The 13,876-nt window shown below is 38.0% G+C and overlaps 1 protein-coding gene across 1 annotated transcript in view; it reads left to right on the plus strand.

The window, feature by feature from the left end:
- The window catches only part of ADPRHL1 (ADP-ribosylhydrolase like 1), a 53,621-nt gene that overhangs the window by 18,615 nt on the left and 21,130 nt on the right, over positions 1-13,876 (plus strand). Inside the window, 2 exon segments of the mRNA XM_072621899.1 lie at positions 1,854-2,018; positions 7,285-7,410. Coding sequence (XP_072478000.1) covers positions 1,854-2,018; positions 7,285-7,410 — 291 coding nt within the window.

Here is a 13,876-nt window from a genome sequence, read left to right on the forward strand (position 1 = left end):
GGTCACAAAGGGTCAGACAACTGAAATGACTGAACAATAACAAATTGTGTATTAAAGTTACATCTTATTGCATCATCACCTAGCAGAACTGAGTGCTTCCTCCTATACCTTGCCTCATGGTCATCCTCCTGCCCACCAGGCCATGTCCCACAGGCCCAGTCACCATGGCACCTTTCTCCTGGGATACCTTGTTCCATAATCCCTGTAGATATAAGACTTAGACTGTGGGATGAGCCATCTCCCAGATGAAACATTTCCAATTACTATCACTCAAGAGTTTTAGAAGGACCCCACTGGTTCCTAAAGTGTGCTCTTTGTATGCAGAAAACAGCTTGTAAAAATTTGGCACTGCACTGAAAAGGGAAAAACAGCTTTTTGTTTGGCTCTTGCTATTGAGGATGAAAAGATAAGGAGGTTTTGGGGGGATATAAGGCACCACGCAATTTTCTCATAAGCTGACATTGGAAGGAAAAAAATAACCAGCAACTACTATATGCCAGGCACTGTGCTAAATATTTTACGAATATGAACTTGTACAACAACACTGGAAGGTTGTAGGAAGGTCCTAATATCTGTGTTACAGATGAGGAAACTGAGGCAAACACAGATTACAGCAAATTGCTCAAGGTCACACAGGTGGTAAGCATCTGATGCTGGATTTGAACTTAGGTCTTTCTGACTCCAGACCCAACACTCTATCTACACTTCATTATAACATGCCCAAAATGCACTGCAAAGTCAAGAGAACTATTGATAGAAAACAGATGAAATTAATTCTTTTTGATTTTTCACTTTTTCCCCCCAATTCAATTTTAAAAAGTATTTCTTAAGCATCAAGTATGTGCAAGGTGCTGTGCTAAGCCCCAAAGATGTAAAGACAAAACTGGAACAGTCTGTTACCTTCAAGAAGCTTACATTTTCCTGAAATACAAGAACAGTAAGAGAAATGCCAGAAATTTTTTAAAAATATGATTCAGTAAACAGTGAGATGGGTATAGTGCTGGACTTGGATTCAGGAAAACCTCAGTTTGAATCCTGCCTCAGACACTCACTAGCTGGGTGACCCTGGGCACGTCAGTTAGCTTCTGCCTTTGCAAACCTTAAAACACTAGCTATCGTTTGTATTCATTTATATTTATTTCTTTTACTAATTAAGTTTGCTCAAGGATGAGTCTCAGACTTTTTGCCCACCTAACTTTTAAAATTGTTTATAAATTGAATTCATACTTAAATCACAATTCTTATTGTTCCTCTTTTAAAATAAAAATAAAATTGGGACAGCTTGGTGGCTCACTGGGCTTGGAATCAGGAGTCCTCATCTCCCTAAGTTCAAATTTGACTTCAGATACTTACTAGCTGTGTGACCCTGGGCAAGTCACTTAACCCAGTTTGGTTCAGTTTTCTCATCTGTAAAATGAGCTGGAGAGGGAAATGATAAACCACTCCTGGTGTCTTTGCCAAGAAAACCCCAAAGGGGTCACAAAGAGTCAGACACGACAGAAACAACAAAGTAAGTCATTTATTAGGCACCGGCAGCACATGCTGCCCAGGAGATGAGGTCCCAACACATGTGGTACAGAGGGGAGAGCACCAAATACTTGGTGTGTGGCCTTGGACAAGTCACTTTAACTTCCCTAGGACTCAGTTTCTTCATGTGTAACATGAAAGGGTTGGACTCAATGACCGCTAATGTCTTTCCAGATCTAAGTCTATGACTCTGTGTCCTGTGCCACACAGCCATGCTCACACACGTGCACACATTCGCGCCCATCCCTAGTCGCCCTTTGGGAATCTTTGGCTGTTTGTTGACGTCTGTCCTGACACTCTTTCTACTTTCCTTTTCCTCTCCGCAGACTACTGGTGCCTGGATGACCTGTACCGCGAGATGGTAAAGCGTTACGTTGAAATTGTAGAGAAACTTCCTGGGCGGAGGCCAGATCCAGCTACTATTGAAGGCTGCTTACAGCTGAAGCCAGATAACTACTTGCTGGCCTGGCACACCCCTTTTAATGAAAAAGGTGAGCAGGAATAATCCCTTCTCCCTTTAGGATTGCCTTGATGGGCAAAGGGTAGCTTTTCTTATTTTCAGGAGACTATAAACTCTTCTTTCGTCCCCTGCCCCACGACACAGATTCAGGTTTGCTTGAAGATGGTGAGGGATCTGCCAAAAATTCCTTTTGTAGGGCAGTATGTCCTTTTGTAAGTCAACCCTACCCTCTTTGGCATCTATTTAAAGAAAGTCTTCCTGCTTGGCACCAGGAGTCTCCAAAAGATTGTTGTCATTGGGTCTCTGGTTTATTTTAAGGAATGCTTTCCACCCTTTTCCATTTATGTTCCTATAGGTTTAGTCTGTGTCATCAGGAAGGCGACTGCTTCATAAATCTCCCTCTGACCCTTAGCAGTTGCCACCATAGAAGTTCATTCTAACATTGGGTAGAAAGCAGATACCATGCATTGCTCAGGTGGTTAAGACTGTATGTCTTCTTTCCAAAGATCACAGGCCTGTTGCCCTCTGTGTTTTATATAGAAGGCTAAATAGCAGAAGCAATTCTTATGATGCCTGTGATTTTTTTTTAAGCCAACTGCAGTTGCTCCCTCTGTTCTCTACTACTGTCCAAAAAAATTCTCCATCTGGAGGACTTGAACTAGATTTTCCCAGGAGAAAAAAAAATGGAAAACCATCTAGACTTAACAGAGATTATTTATGCCTCCCCCAACCAGCTCTTCAATAGCAGCACATGAAGGACAAAAATTAGTGTTTACACAGGTTAGCCAACATGGCATCCAGGTGGGACATAATAAAAAGACTGAATTAGGTATTCTAAAAGGAATAGTTTGTGTCTGTGTGCTGTGCCTGGTGGCCTGCACCGAACAGCAAACTCTATGCCACCTATTCTAACTCCTCAGGAAACAAGATGGCATTGTAGAAGGACCATTGGATTTAAAGCCAGGAGATAGATTCCAGTTCCACTTGTCACTAATAAACTCTGGGACCATGAACCAGTCACTTAATTTCTTTGAGCTCAGTTTCCTTATCTATAAAAAGAATACAATAATGTATGTGTGCTCTGTCTATCTCTGAGGATTATTGTGAAGTTCTAATGAGATATGTCCAAAAAAGTTCTCTAAAAATTATAAAGTGCTATACAGAATGATTGGGGCAGCTAGGTGATACAGTGGACAGAGTAAAAGCTATGGGTCTAGAATCAGGAAGACCTAAGTTCAAATGTGGCTTCAGATACTTACTAGCTGTATGACCTTGGGCAAGTCACTTCATCCTGTTTTCCTCAGTTTCCTCATCTGTAAAATGAGCTGGAGAAGGAAATGGAAAACCATTCCAGAATCTTTGCCAAGAAAATCCCAAATGGGGTCACAAAGAGTTGGACATGACTGAACAACAAAATACAGATGAAAGGTGAATTCTCTGAGAGCTTGGATTATGCCTGCAAGGTAGACAAGGATTAATACCCATTGAATTGGTGTTATTAGCTCCGATTTGGGGAAAAGTCTCTTAACCAACCTCAGTTTCCCAATTTCTTAAGTGACAAGAATTATGCTGGTCAAATCCTATATTACATGAATGTTATAACAACATCCATAATATTAGCAGCTAATATTTAGGTAGCTTACTATGTGCCAGTTAACCTACTAAACATTTTACATTAATTATCTCATTGCAACCCTAGGAGGTAGGTGCTATTTTTACACCTGAAAAAACTGAATCAGACTGACACTACATGACTTGCCCAGGGTCACCCAGCTAGTAAGTACCTGAGACTGGATCTAAACTCAGCTCGTCCTTACTCTAGACCAAGTGTTCTTACCCACTGTACCACTCTCAATTTACAAGACAATTTCTATTTTGGGACTTGTAGCCTCAGTTCAAAAAATAACATTTTTGAAGTAATGCTCTTTGGAAGATTCCACCAGAATTTTCACATATAAAATAGAGCTATAGCTGTGGATATCCTTGACAAGCCACAGTTCACCAAGTTGGCTTTTCCTTATGATTGTATTTGGATTTATTTTATGAGTTATAGATGAAAAGTTGAACCAATAGTAGCTACATTCTCAATTTGCCTTGAATTCAATAGGTGGCCCTGAGCAAATTAATACAGAAACTTCACATTCCAATCCCTAAGGGAGATGAAGTTTGGAGGTTAAAGGACATTTCAGTTTCTACATACGTGTTCCCAGACTGTAAAAGGGAGTCTATCAACTCCCTAAAACCTACCTTGGAACTTTATCATAGTTTTCACAATACAGTATAACATGGGGAGGTTCAAACCATATGTCCACCCTCCTTCTCATCCATAAGAGGATCCTTTTAGAGATGCACAGTTTGAAATGCCCGGTAGGCAATTAGTGATGTAGAAGTGAAGTTCAGAGGAGACACTGGAGTTAGATTTGTGGATCATGAAATGATCTAAATAGAAATGATAGCTAAACCCATAAGAGCTGATGGGGTAGGAGAAGGAGAGGGAGAGAGAGAGAAAGAAAGAGAGAGAGGGAGAGAGACAGAGACAAAGAGAGATAGAGAGACAGAGACAGAGAGAGACACAGAGAGACACAGAGACAGAGACAGAGAGACAGAGGCAGAGAGACAGAGAAACAGAGACAGACAGACAGAAAGACAGACACAGACACAGACACACACAGACAGTCACAGGGACAGAGAAAACAAGGTGGGGATGGGGAGGAACTCTTTCCTCTCTTTCTAACTCCCCTTTCCCCTGCCAAGCACAACTCCCTCTCAAGAGTATTTCATCATTAGACTGAATATCATTGTACTGACTTACTGCTGGACTACAGAATTCCAAATTGCCTTGCCATGTTATACATAGTTCTAGACGTGTATCTTTTTTTTTTTAGTCAGTCACAAGATACCTCCTATGTGAGCTGTCTCTCTTTATTCAATGATCAAGGCAAATTTTTCTTTTCAAATATATTAATGATTTGTTCTCACCTAATTTCTACTTTTGATTTGTTGATATGATCAAGAGTGTCAGTAGATATTCCACTCTTACAATACTAAAAATATGAATTAAATCAAGGAAGAAGCGAGTCCCTTCAAAGATCTGAGAAAATACATAAGAAACAAGAGATAGAGAGCTAGCCTGTGTTTGCACAGAATTAAGCAGTCCCATGAAGAAAAGGGAAAGCCAAAATGAGTGGCTATTTATAAATACAATAAAATCCAAATTCCTTATCCTAATATTCAAGTCCTACCACAATTTGCCTTTCATCTCCCTCTTCAGTTTTGTGCCCCACTACTTTCCTACTCAAACTCCCCGACCTATCCCTGGGGTCTATGAACTTAAATTTTTTTGATAATTCTATTTCAATAAAATTTGTAACATGTGTATTTTATTTTATGCATTAAAAAACATTCTGAGAAGGAGTCCATAGGTTTTACCAGACTGCCAAAGCATCCATGACACACAAAAAATTTAAGAACTTCCGATATAGAGGGAGAAGAGAAAGAGGCCCAAGACAGAACACTGAGTTTCACTCAGAGTTAGGGTGTGGGATGTGGATAATGAATGGTCCAGAAAAGGAGTGATCAGACAAACTGGAGACAAACCTGGAGAGAAAAGTGTTAAAAAAAAAAAAACAACCCAGAGAGACAGAATAACTCATTAATAACTTGGAAGAGAGCAGTTTTGAGTCAGATGCCATATTGAAAAGAAATAAACAATGAATGAGAGGACAGGAGGTGAGTGTAGACGATTTTCTAAAAGGAGTTTGACTGAGAAGTGAACAAATAACATAGGGTGATAGCTTGGAGCGACGGTAGGCTCTAATGAAGGGCGTTTTTTAAATTTGAGCATGTCTGAAAGCAGTAGGAAAGGAATCAGTTGATAAAGACAGGTCTTCCCATACTTTTTTTTCTTTTTTAAGGCAATATGGATTAGGTGACTTGCCTGGGGTCACAGAGTTAGTAAAAGTCTGAGGCCAAATTTGAACTCAGGTCCTGCTGACTCCAGGACCAGCACTTTATCTACTGTGCCATCTAGCTGCCGCATGACTTTTTATAAAAAGTCCAGCATTACTTCAAGTCCAGCATTCAGTGGGTGTCTCTCTAGAGGGTGATGTCCCTAAACTTTTCATTTAGATTCCTCTTCCTCCAGTTCAGTGTGCTCACCATACCTATAAGCCACTGAAATGTTTTCCCTGATGTTAGTTCTGTATCTAATTCACTTAGGTTATTTTTTTTTCTTTATGTCTGTTTGATTGTAGCAGAAAGGTCAGAAAAACTACTTAGAGGTCAAGAAAAGAATGAATATTAACTATACCTATTAATAATAATTATATGGGAAAAGAAACCGTTTTGGACACTTACAATTTCGATGATCAACTTGCTGCTGTTCAATTGTGTCTGACTCTTTGTGATCCATATGGGGTTTTCTTTTCTTTTCTTTTTTAATAATTATTTTATTTGTTTTCAGTGTTCTATAATCACTTCCATATATATCTTAGATTTTTTCCCCTCCCTCCCCCTTCTTACCCCTCCCTCACCACTCCCTCCCTAAGAAGGTGTGCAATCTTATATAGGTTCTACACATAAGTTCTTATTAAATATAATTTCACCATAGTCATATTGAATAGAAGAATTAAAATGAATGGAGAAACCATAAAACATAACATAACATAACATGACATAACAGAAAATGGTCTGCTTCATTCTGCAATCCAATTGCATACTTCCTTCTCTGGATGTGGAAGGAGTTTTGCTTCAAAAGTCCATTGGGAATTTTTTAGGTCCTTGAATTGCTATGAATGGCTAAGTCTACCAGAAAAATTCCTTATACACTGCGGTTGTTGCTGTGTACAAAGTTCTCCTGGTTCTGCTCCTTTCACTCAGCATCAGTTCATATAGGTCTTTCCAGGCCTCTCTGAAGTCTTCCTGTTCATCATTTCTTACAGCACAATAGTATTCTATTACATTCATATACTACAACTTGTTCTCTGTGCTAGGTACAATGGAGAGCGCACAGATGATATTGTGCCTTTTCACAAGCAATATGTACAGAGATCCAATTCCACAAACATGTATAAATCAAGACAGACTGTGAAAGCACAGGGAGATGTGGACAGTGAAAGAAGGGATGTCAAAGCTCAGAGAACAGAGAGAATACTTCTTTTAGGAAGGGTCATAAAGGAGCTTAACCTTTCACCTGTGCTTTGAAACAAACTTTTGGACAGTCAAAGCTGTAGAGGTAAAGAACACCACAATAAAAGAAACATAGATATTTAAAGCCTTTTAATGACATTTTTATGTAGGCTCAGGATTTGGAGCTGCTACCAAAGCCATGTCCATCGGTATGAGATATTGGAAGCCTGAGAGATTGGAGACACTCATTGAAGTGAGCATTGAATGTGGGCGAATGACCCACAATCATCCAACAGGTAAAGACTGTGTTACAACGAATTGATGGTTTATTGGGCTAATAGGAGAGGGGAACTTGCAGCCTTGAGACCACATGTGGCCTTCTAGGTCCTCAAGTGTAACTCTTTGACTTAATCCAGACTTCATCCCCCTCAGCACATCCTGTATTGCTTTATAAATATAACTGGAATGAGGTTGCTAGCTATTCTTAAAGGTATCAGACCCTCTAATCCCAGGTTAACCAGGAACTCATACTGTACATCTTCCACACAATAAAATCAGAAATCCTGTGCCATTACACATTACCTATTCTGGAGTCTATGTAAAAGGAAGAAAAGAAAAACTGGTGTCTATATTGTCAGTCAGAAAAGTATTATTTCTAGTTATTTCACCTGGCAGAGTGGTTTATCTATACTGCCATTTTCTCTCCCATCTATCATAGATCTCTCTATTGCTGCATTTTAATTTATAATTTGGATACACTCCCTGTAACAGAGTGTAAGGAGACTCTTTATCCTCCCTCATCCCAAAGACCCAGAAGAAGTAACCAGGATAAGTGACTTAGTTTGATCTAATTATAAGCAAGAATGACATGTTTGCATAGCAATCTGCATTAATGGAGGGAAAACCCCTGGTGATGAGCTTACAAAGCCATCGGAGTATCTAATAATTTTAAGAACAGCTTCCTGTTTTCAAAAAATACAAACAAATGTATATTTTATATATTTACATATATGCATAAGCATACATGTATAAATATGTAAACATATGCATGAAATATATGTGAATGGGCATTACGCTAATATAGTTTATGGTCATCAGAGAAAAGACTCCAACAACTGGCAACACAGTCATCCCAAGGGCATGACAATTTTCTGCCACTTCCTCACACCCTGTGCTTCAGGCAGCTTTTAGCTGCTAGGAAATGACTGGGGAAGGAAGAAATGATTTGAGCTCAGGAGAAAGAAGTAGCTAAACCATCTCATGATAAACACACACTGACACATTGTATCACCAAGGCAATATTCGCATTGCCTATGGCTACTATGAATATGCCGGCACAGTTCTGAATTTACTGTTACTGTGTTCATCCTTCATTGCCGAAGAAGACCATGCCATCAGAGAAATGATGACATGACTTGCACTTGACTTTGTTTTGAGTGAGGGAGGGCTGTGCAGGTCACCAGCCTCACTTCTCCTCTGGAGCCATCTGGATCCAGTTCTGCATTACAAAATATAACAGACTCTCCACAAGGAAGACAGAACCAAAACATTTATTCAAACACCAGAAAGCCAAATCCCAACACCAGAAAAATCAAATCTATCATAGCAACAAAGAAATCTATCATAGTAACCAAGAAATCTGTACATATTATCCAGCCTTCCCAGAAACAAGCTCTCCCAAGCAAAATGCCCTTCTTTCAATCACAGCCAGCTGCCTCCTTCCTCTGACCTTCCTAGCTCTAACTAGTGTGACCAACTTCCTCTCAGCTCTGCTCCCACTCCACCCCTTCCTGTTCTACCCATTCAGCAAGTTCTTCCCACCACATGTGACTTAGGCTTCTATGTGATTTAAGGAGGTCACATGGACCTATTAAAGGATGGGAAATATCTTCAAATTAAGCAAAAAATACATTAACAATATTCACATACACGCAATCTCTATATCTATACTAAAGAAAAATGCGTAGGACTTCATGCTCCTTTTCAGGCTCCATGTTACTCTTTTGAGACTTCTTTTTCCTCTAAGACTGTCCTTGATGTTCATTTTTTTAAACTAAATTTTTAAGATTACTATCTTCTATTTCCATGTAATCTAAATTTCCTCCTATATCTCCTTTTGCTCCTCCTATATCTAGCCATTCCTTATTACAAAGAATATTTCTTTAAAAAAAAAGAGAAAAGGGGAGAAAAACAGCGAAGCCAATCAATATATTAAAAAAAAATTCTGACAATGTATGCACTATTCAATACTTGTGGCCTCCTCCCCTTCCCCCAGCTCCACTACTTTTGCAAAGCTATGGAGAGAGATGCCTTCTTATATCTCTTTTTTGGGGCCATTCTTGCTTTGATGTTAATTTTAACTTCAGCTATGTAAAATAATGGTGTCAAGGGTTGTGAATAAAAAACACCAGCTCAGCAGACTGAAATAGAAAGATTTGAAATGGCATTCAATAAAACTAGAACACACTTGTATTCACTGGGTGAACACCCTGGTGAATGTATAAGTATGAATTCCAGGATATTAAATGTATCATTGCTATTCATGATAGCCTAAACAATAAACTCAACAAACTGGTTTCTAAAATTTTTCAAATTAAAGAATAAAAGTGTATAATGCAAACTACTTTTTTTCTTTTAATAACATTTCATTCCAGGTGCTATATCTTTGATTTAAAAAATCATTGGTGATATTCACCTTAATATCAGTCATTTTGCATATCTATCCACCATATCAAACCCCTCAAAAATTAAGCAAAAATATTCTAAATAGAAACCTTGTCTGGAAGTATATATAGCATCCTTTCCTAATCATCTCTCAGCTCTGCAGCTAAGTGGTGCAGTGCATAGAGCACCAGCTCTGGAGTCTGAAAGACCTGAGTTCAGTTATGGCCTCAGATATTTGATATTTACTAGCTGTGTGACCTTGGGCAAGTCACTTAACCCCAATTGCCTTGCCTTCCCCCCTCCAAAAAAAGAAATACCTCCCCAAAATCTTCTACAGATCCTTCATTGTTTTTTCATCACTTAAACTTCAGGTTGCTTTTACTGATCTTTTCACTTATGGATTGTTTTATTAAATCTTCTATAGGTGCTTCATTGTTTTTTTATTATTCAAAGTACAGATTATTTTTTACTGATTCTTTCATTTATACTTTGTACTCACTGCATGTATTATTCTCTTGGTTTAGTTTATTTCATTTTACATTATTTCACACAAATCTTTCCGCATTTTCCTGAATTTTTCATATCCATCATTTTTTATTTCATGATAGTATTTTATTGAATTTGTATACTGTAGTTTTTTCAGCATCAATTTCAATACCTCAGTTGGTGGGTATTCAAATTTTTCTTTCTTTCCTGGAGTTAGCCATATTTTAGTTGTTTTCAGTTGCTAAAAAAGAAAATTAAATATTTATATAAATGATTATAATAAAATATAATGTAATATAATAATATAAATTATAGGTTAAATGTAAAATGTGACTTGCCATTTTATCTTATATAAAATTATTTTATCATACAAAATCTTTTGCATATTATTTTACATAAATTTTATAATTTTACATAAAATATAAATTGTCATGTAATGTAAAATGTGATATTTCTATTATTTAATTAAACTATTATTTTAAAAAAGAAGGAAACTGGCAGCATAATATAGTGGGGTTCCTATAGTATTTTGCTAATATATTCCAAGCTTTTTTTTAGGAGGATTTACATTTCAATACATTTTAACTGTAGCTACATATCTTACATCAGTACTGTGACAACATTCTAAAGAACTATAAAGGATTGAAATTGGAGCAGTTATGTAATTTTTTTAAAAAAAACTTTATTCCTCTTTAGATTTTTAAACATGAACTTAGGCATCAAGTGTCACTATTTTTGTTGTGACATGTGTTCTCACAAGACTAGAACATTCCATGAGGGGAAGTGGAGTGATATCATGGTATTCAAAAGGACAATTAGGCACTGTGGATTTGCAAAGCAAATTAGCATATTTTTGTTTCATCAACTCTAAACCCCAGTCTCTCAAAACAGTCCATAATTAATACTTTTGTTATAGGCAAAACATTTGAGAAAGACTCTTAGCCAAGTGCACAGTGGCTTCTACAGGAAGCCCTTGCAAATCCCTCTTAATTCTAATGCTGTCCCTCTCTGTTATTTCTTATTTATCTTCTATTTAGTTTATCTGTATGTAACTCTTGGCATGTTATCTTCCTCACTAGATGGTAAGCTCCTTGAGAATAGGGATTATTTTTGTATCCCCAGTGCTTAGCAAATTACCTATAGTGTAGTTGTTCAGATGTTTCAATTGTGTCTGACCCTTCGTGACTCCATTTGGGATTTTCTTGGCAAAGATACGGGAGTGGTTTGCCAATTTCTTCTCCGGCTCATTTTACAGATGAGGAAACAGAGGCAAACAAGGTTAAATGATTTGCCTAGGGTCATACAACTGGTGTCTGAGGCTGGATTTGAATGCAAGTCTTTTTGACTTCAGGCCTGGCACTCTATTCACCGCATCACCCAGCAGGGTGTTCAATAAATGCTTATTGACTAACTGAGGTATAAACTATATTTCTGGCCCTTGTGTTTGGCAATTTATCTTCCACAGACCCTGTCAATAGATATCAATATTTTAATAGGTCTGTGCCCTCATCCCTCCAAAAGTGCAACTCATATTCTAGTCATGTATTTTTCATCTCGTGAGATTCATTTATATTCTTTCCCAAATCACCCATAGGATAGTTCCTCAATGTGCTTGGGGACTTAATTTAGGTCTTTAACCATCTTGTTATTGTCACTTAAAAGTTTCATCTTTCCAAAGCAGATGGACAAAAATCCATCAATTAAACAACTTTTCCAAGTCAGGTAAGAATCTCTCTGAAAGATCCCAGTAAAGAGTAAGCTTATTTTGTTTGTATCCCCAGACAAATAGAAAGCACTTAAAAAAAGCTTATTGGATTAGATTATAATTGTGTTTTCCAAGATATTAAGTATTTAATAATAGTATTAAGAATTTACTTAATATGTTATTAACAGAGAATGAATAATTTAAATTGGTTTTGATTTAAAGGATATTTAGGATATTTCTGGTTCTTAAGTTTTCCATATTATTAAAATAATGAGACAAATAATGAGGGCAGCTAAGTGACACAGTGGATAGAGTGCCAAGCCTAGAGTCAGGAAGACCCATCTTCCTAAGTTCAGATCTGGCCACAGACACTTACTAACTATGACCATGGGCAAATCACTTAACCCTGTCTGCCTCAGTTTCCCATCTGTAAAATGATCTGGAGAAGGAAATGGCAAATAACTCCAGTATTTTTGCTAAGAAAACCCCAAATGAGGTCATGAAGACTTGCACACAACTGAAAATGACTGAACAACAACTAAAAAGGTTGCAGTTCTGATTCCTATATGTATATTTACTTCTCTTTGACTCATAACTGTTGATGAATCCTAACACCCACCCAATGTCTTATAAATGTAGACAAAGGGAAGAGAAGAGAACATAGATAAATTAGGGCAGATCTGTTACCACTCTGTAAGCCCAAGCAAAGTGGGATTTTTGTTGTTTTCTTTCTGGAGTTCATTTTCCCAGGCTCATTGAAAACATCTGAAGGACTAATCTCTTTTGAACCCTAATAATTCACAGCTGTGCTGAGTGACATGGTTTGTGATGCCTTCTGATCCTATTAGTTGAAAACTATATATGCTGGGAGGTTGGTATTTTGCTTTGAGGGTTTGCTTGTGAAAAGGACCTTTTGATTCCCTGCGTGGGACTCTGAGTAGCTATTTGCTAAGAGCCACACCCCTCCCCCACAAACCTAGTTAAAGGTTTGTGCTCTCCCATCTGGTGGTGTATGTAGGTGATTGTATTGCATTGTTCAGACAGTTGGAGCACAGTCTATTGATCTTTGTGCTAATTTCTCTGCTTGTATTTTCTCTGTTTGTATTTTCTCCATGTTCAGGGTGCTGACCTTTCCCCTTAACTAGTGAATGCAATTAAAGTAAGATTGTTGAACCCTTAAAAGTTGCTTTCCTTTAGCAAAGCAGATCAAAGAACCTGTGCTAGCAGGCCATCCTGGGTGTGCTAGGGTGCTTGCTAATACACCCTCTTAGCAAAATAATTCAAAACACTTGCATTCCTGCTGAGGGCAGTTATCAATAGTGTCACTTGGATGTACAGAGTCCTAGAATTTCAGGGTGGAAAAGGACCTGAGAAATCATCTAGCTTTGTACTTGAACTTGAGTGGGAATGCCCCCTTTCACATTTTTACAATGTAGCCATCCAGTCTCTTCCTGAAAACCTCCAGTGATAGGGAACTCACTCCCTCCTAAAATAACTCATTCTGGTTCTTGTCAGCTATAATTGTTGGAAGAAGGAAACTGGTAGAGAAAGAAATGGCAAACCACTCCAAAACCTTTGCCAAGGAAACCCCAGATGGGGACACAAAGAATCAGACATGACGGAAATGACTGAACGACAATTCCCTGCTAAAATCTACTCTTTGCTCCATTACTCCTAGCTGGACACGTAGGTGGTATTGTAGATAGAGCACTAGACCTAGAATCAGAAAGACCTGAGTTCAGAACTGGACTCAGACACTTACTAGCTGTGTGACCCTGACCAAGTCACATAACCTCTGTTTGTCTCATGTCCTCCTCTGTAAAATGAGGATAATTATAGCACTTACCTTGTAGGGTTCTTGTAAGGATCAAATGAGATGATAATTGACAAGGGCCTGAAATGTAGTA

Source organism: Notamacropus eugenii, chromosome 6 (genome assembly GCF_028372415.1).
Source record: "Notamacropus eugenii isolate mMacEug1 chromosome 6, mMacEug1.pri_v2, whole genome shotgun sequence".
Classification (NCBI taxonomy): Eukaryota; Metazoa; Chordata; class Mammalia; order Diprotodontia; family Macropodidae; genus Notamacropus; species Notamacropus eugenii.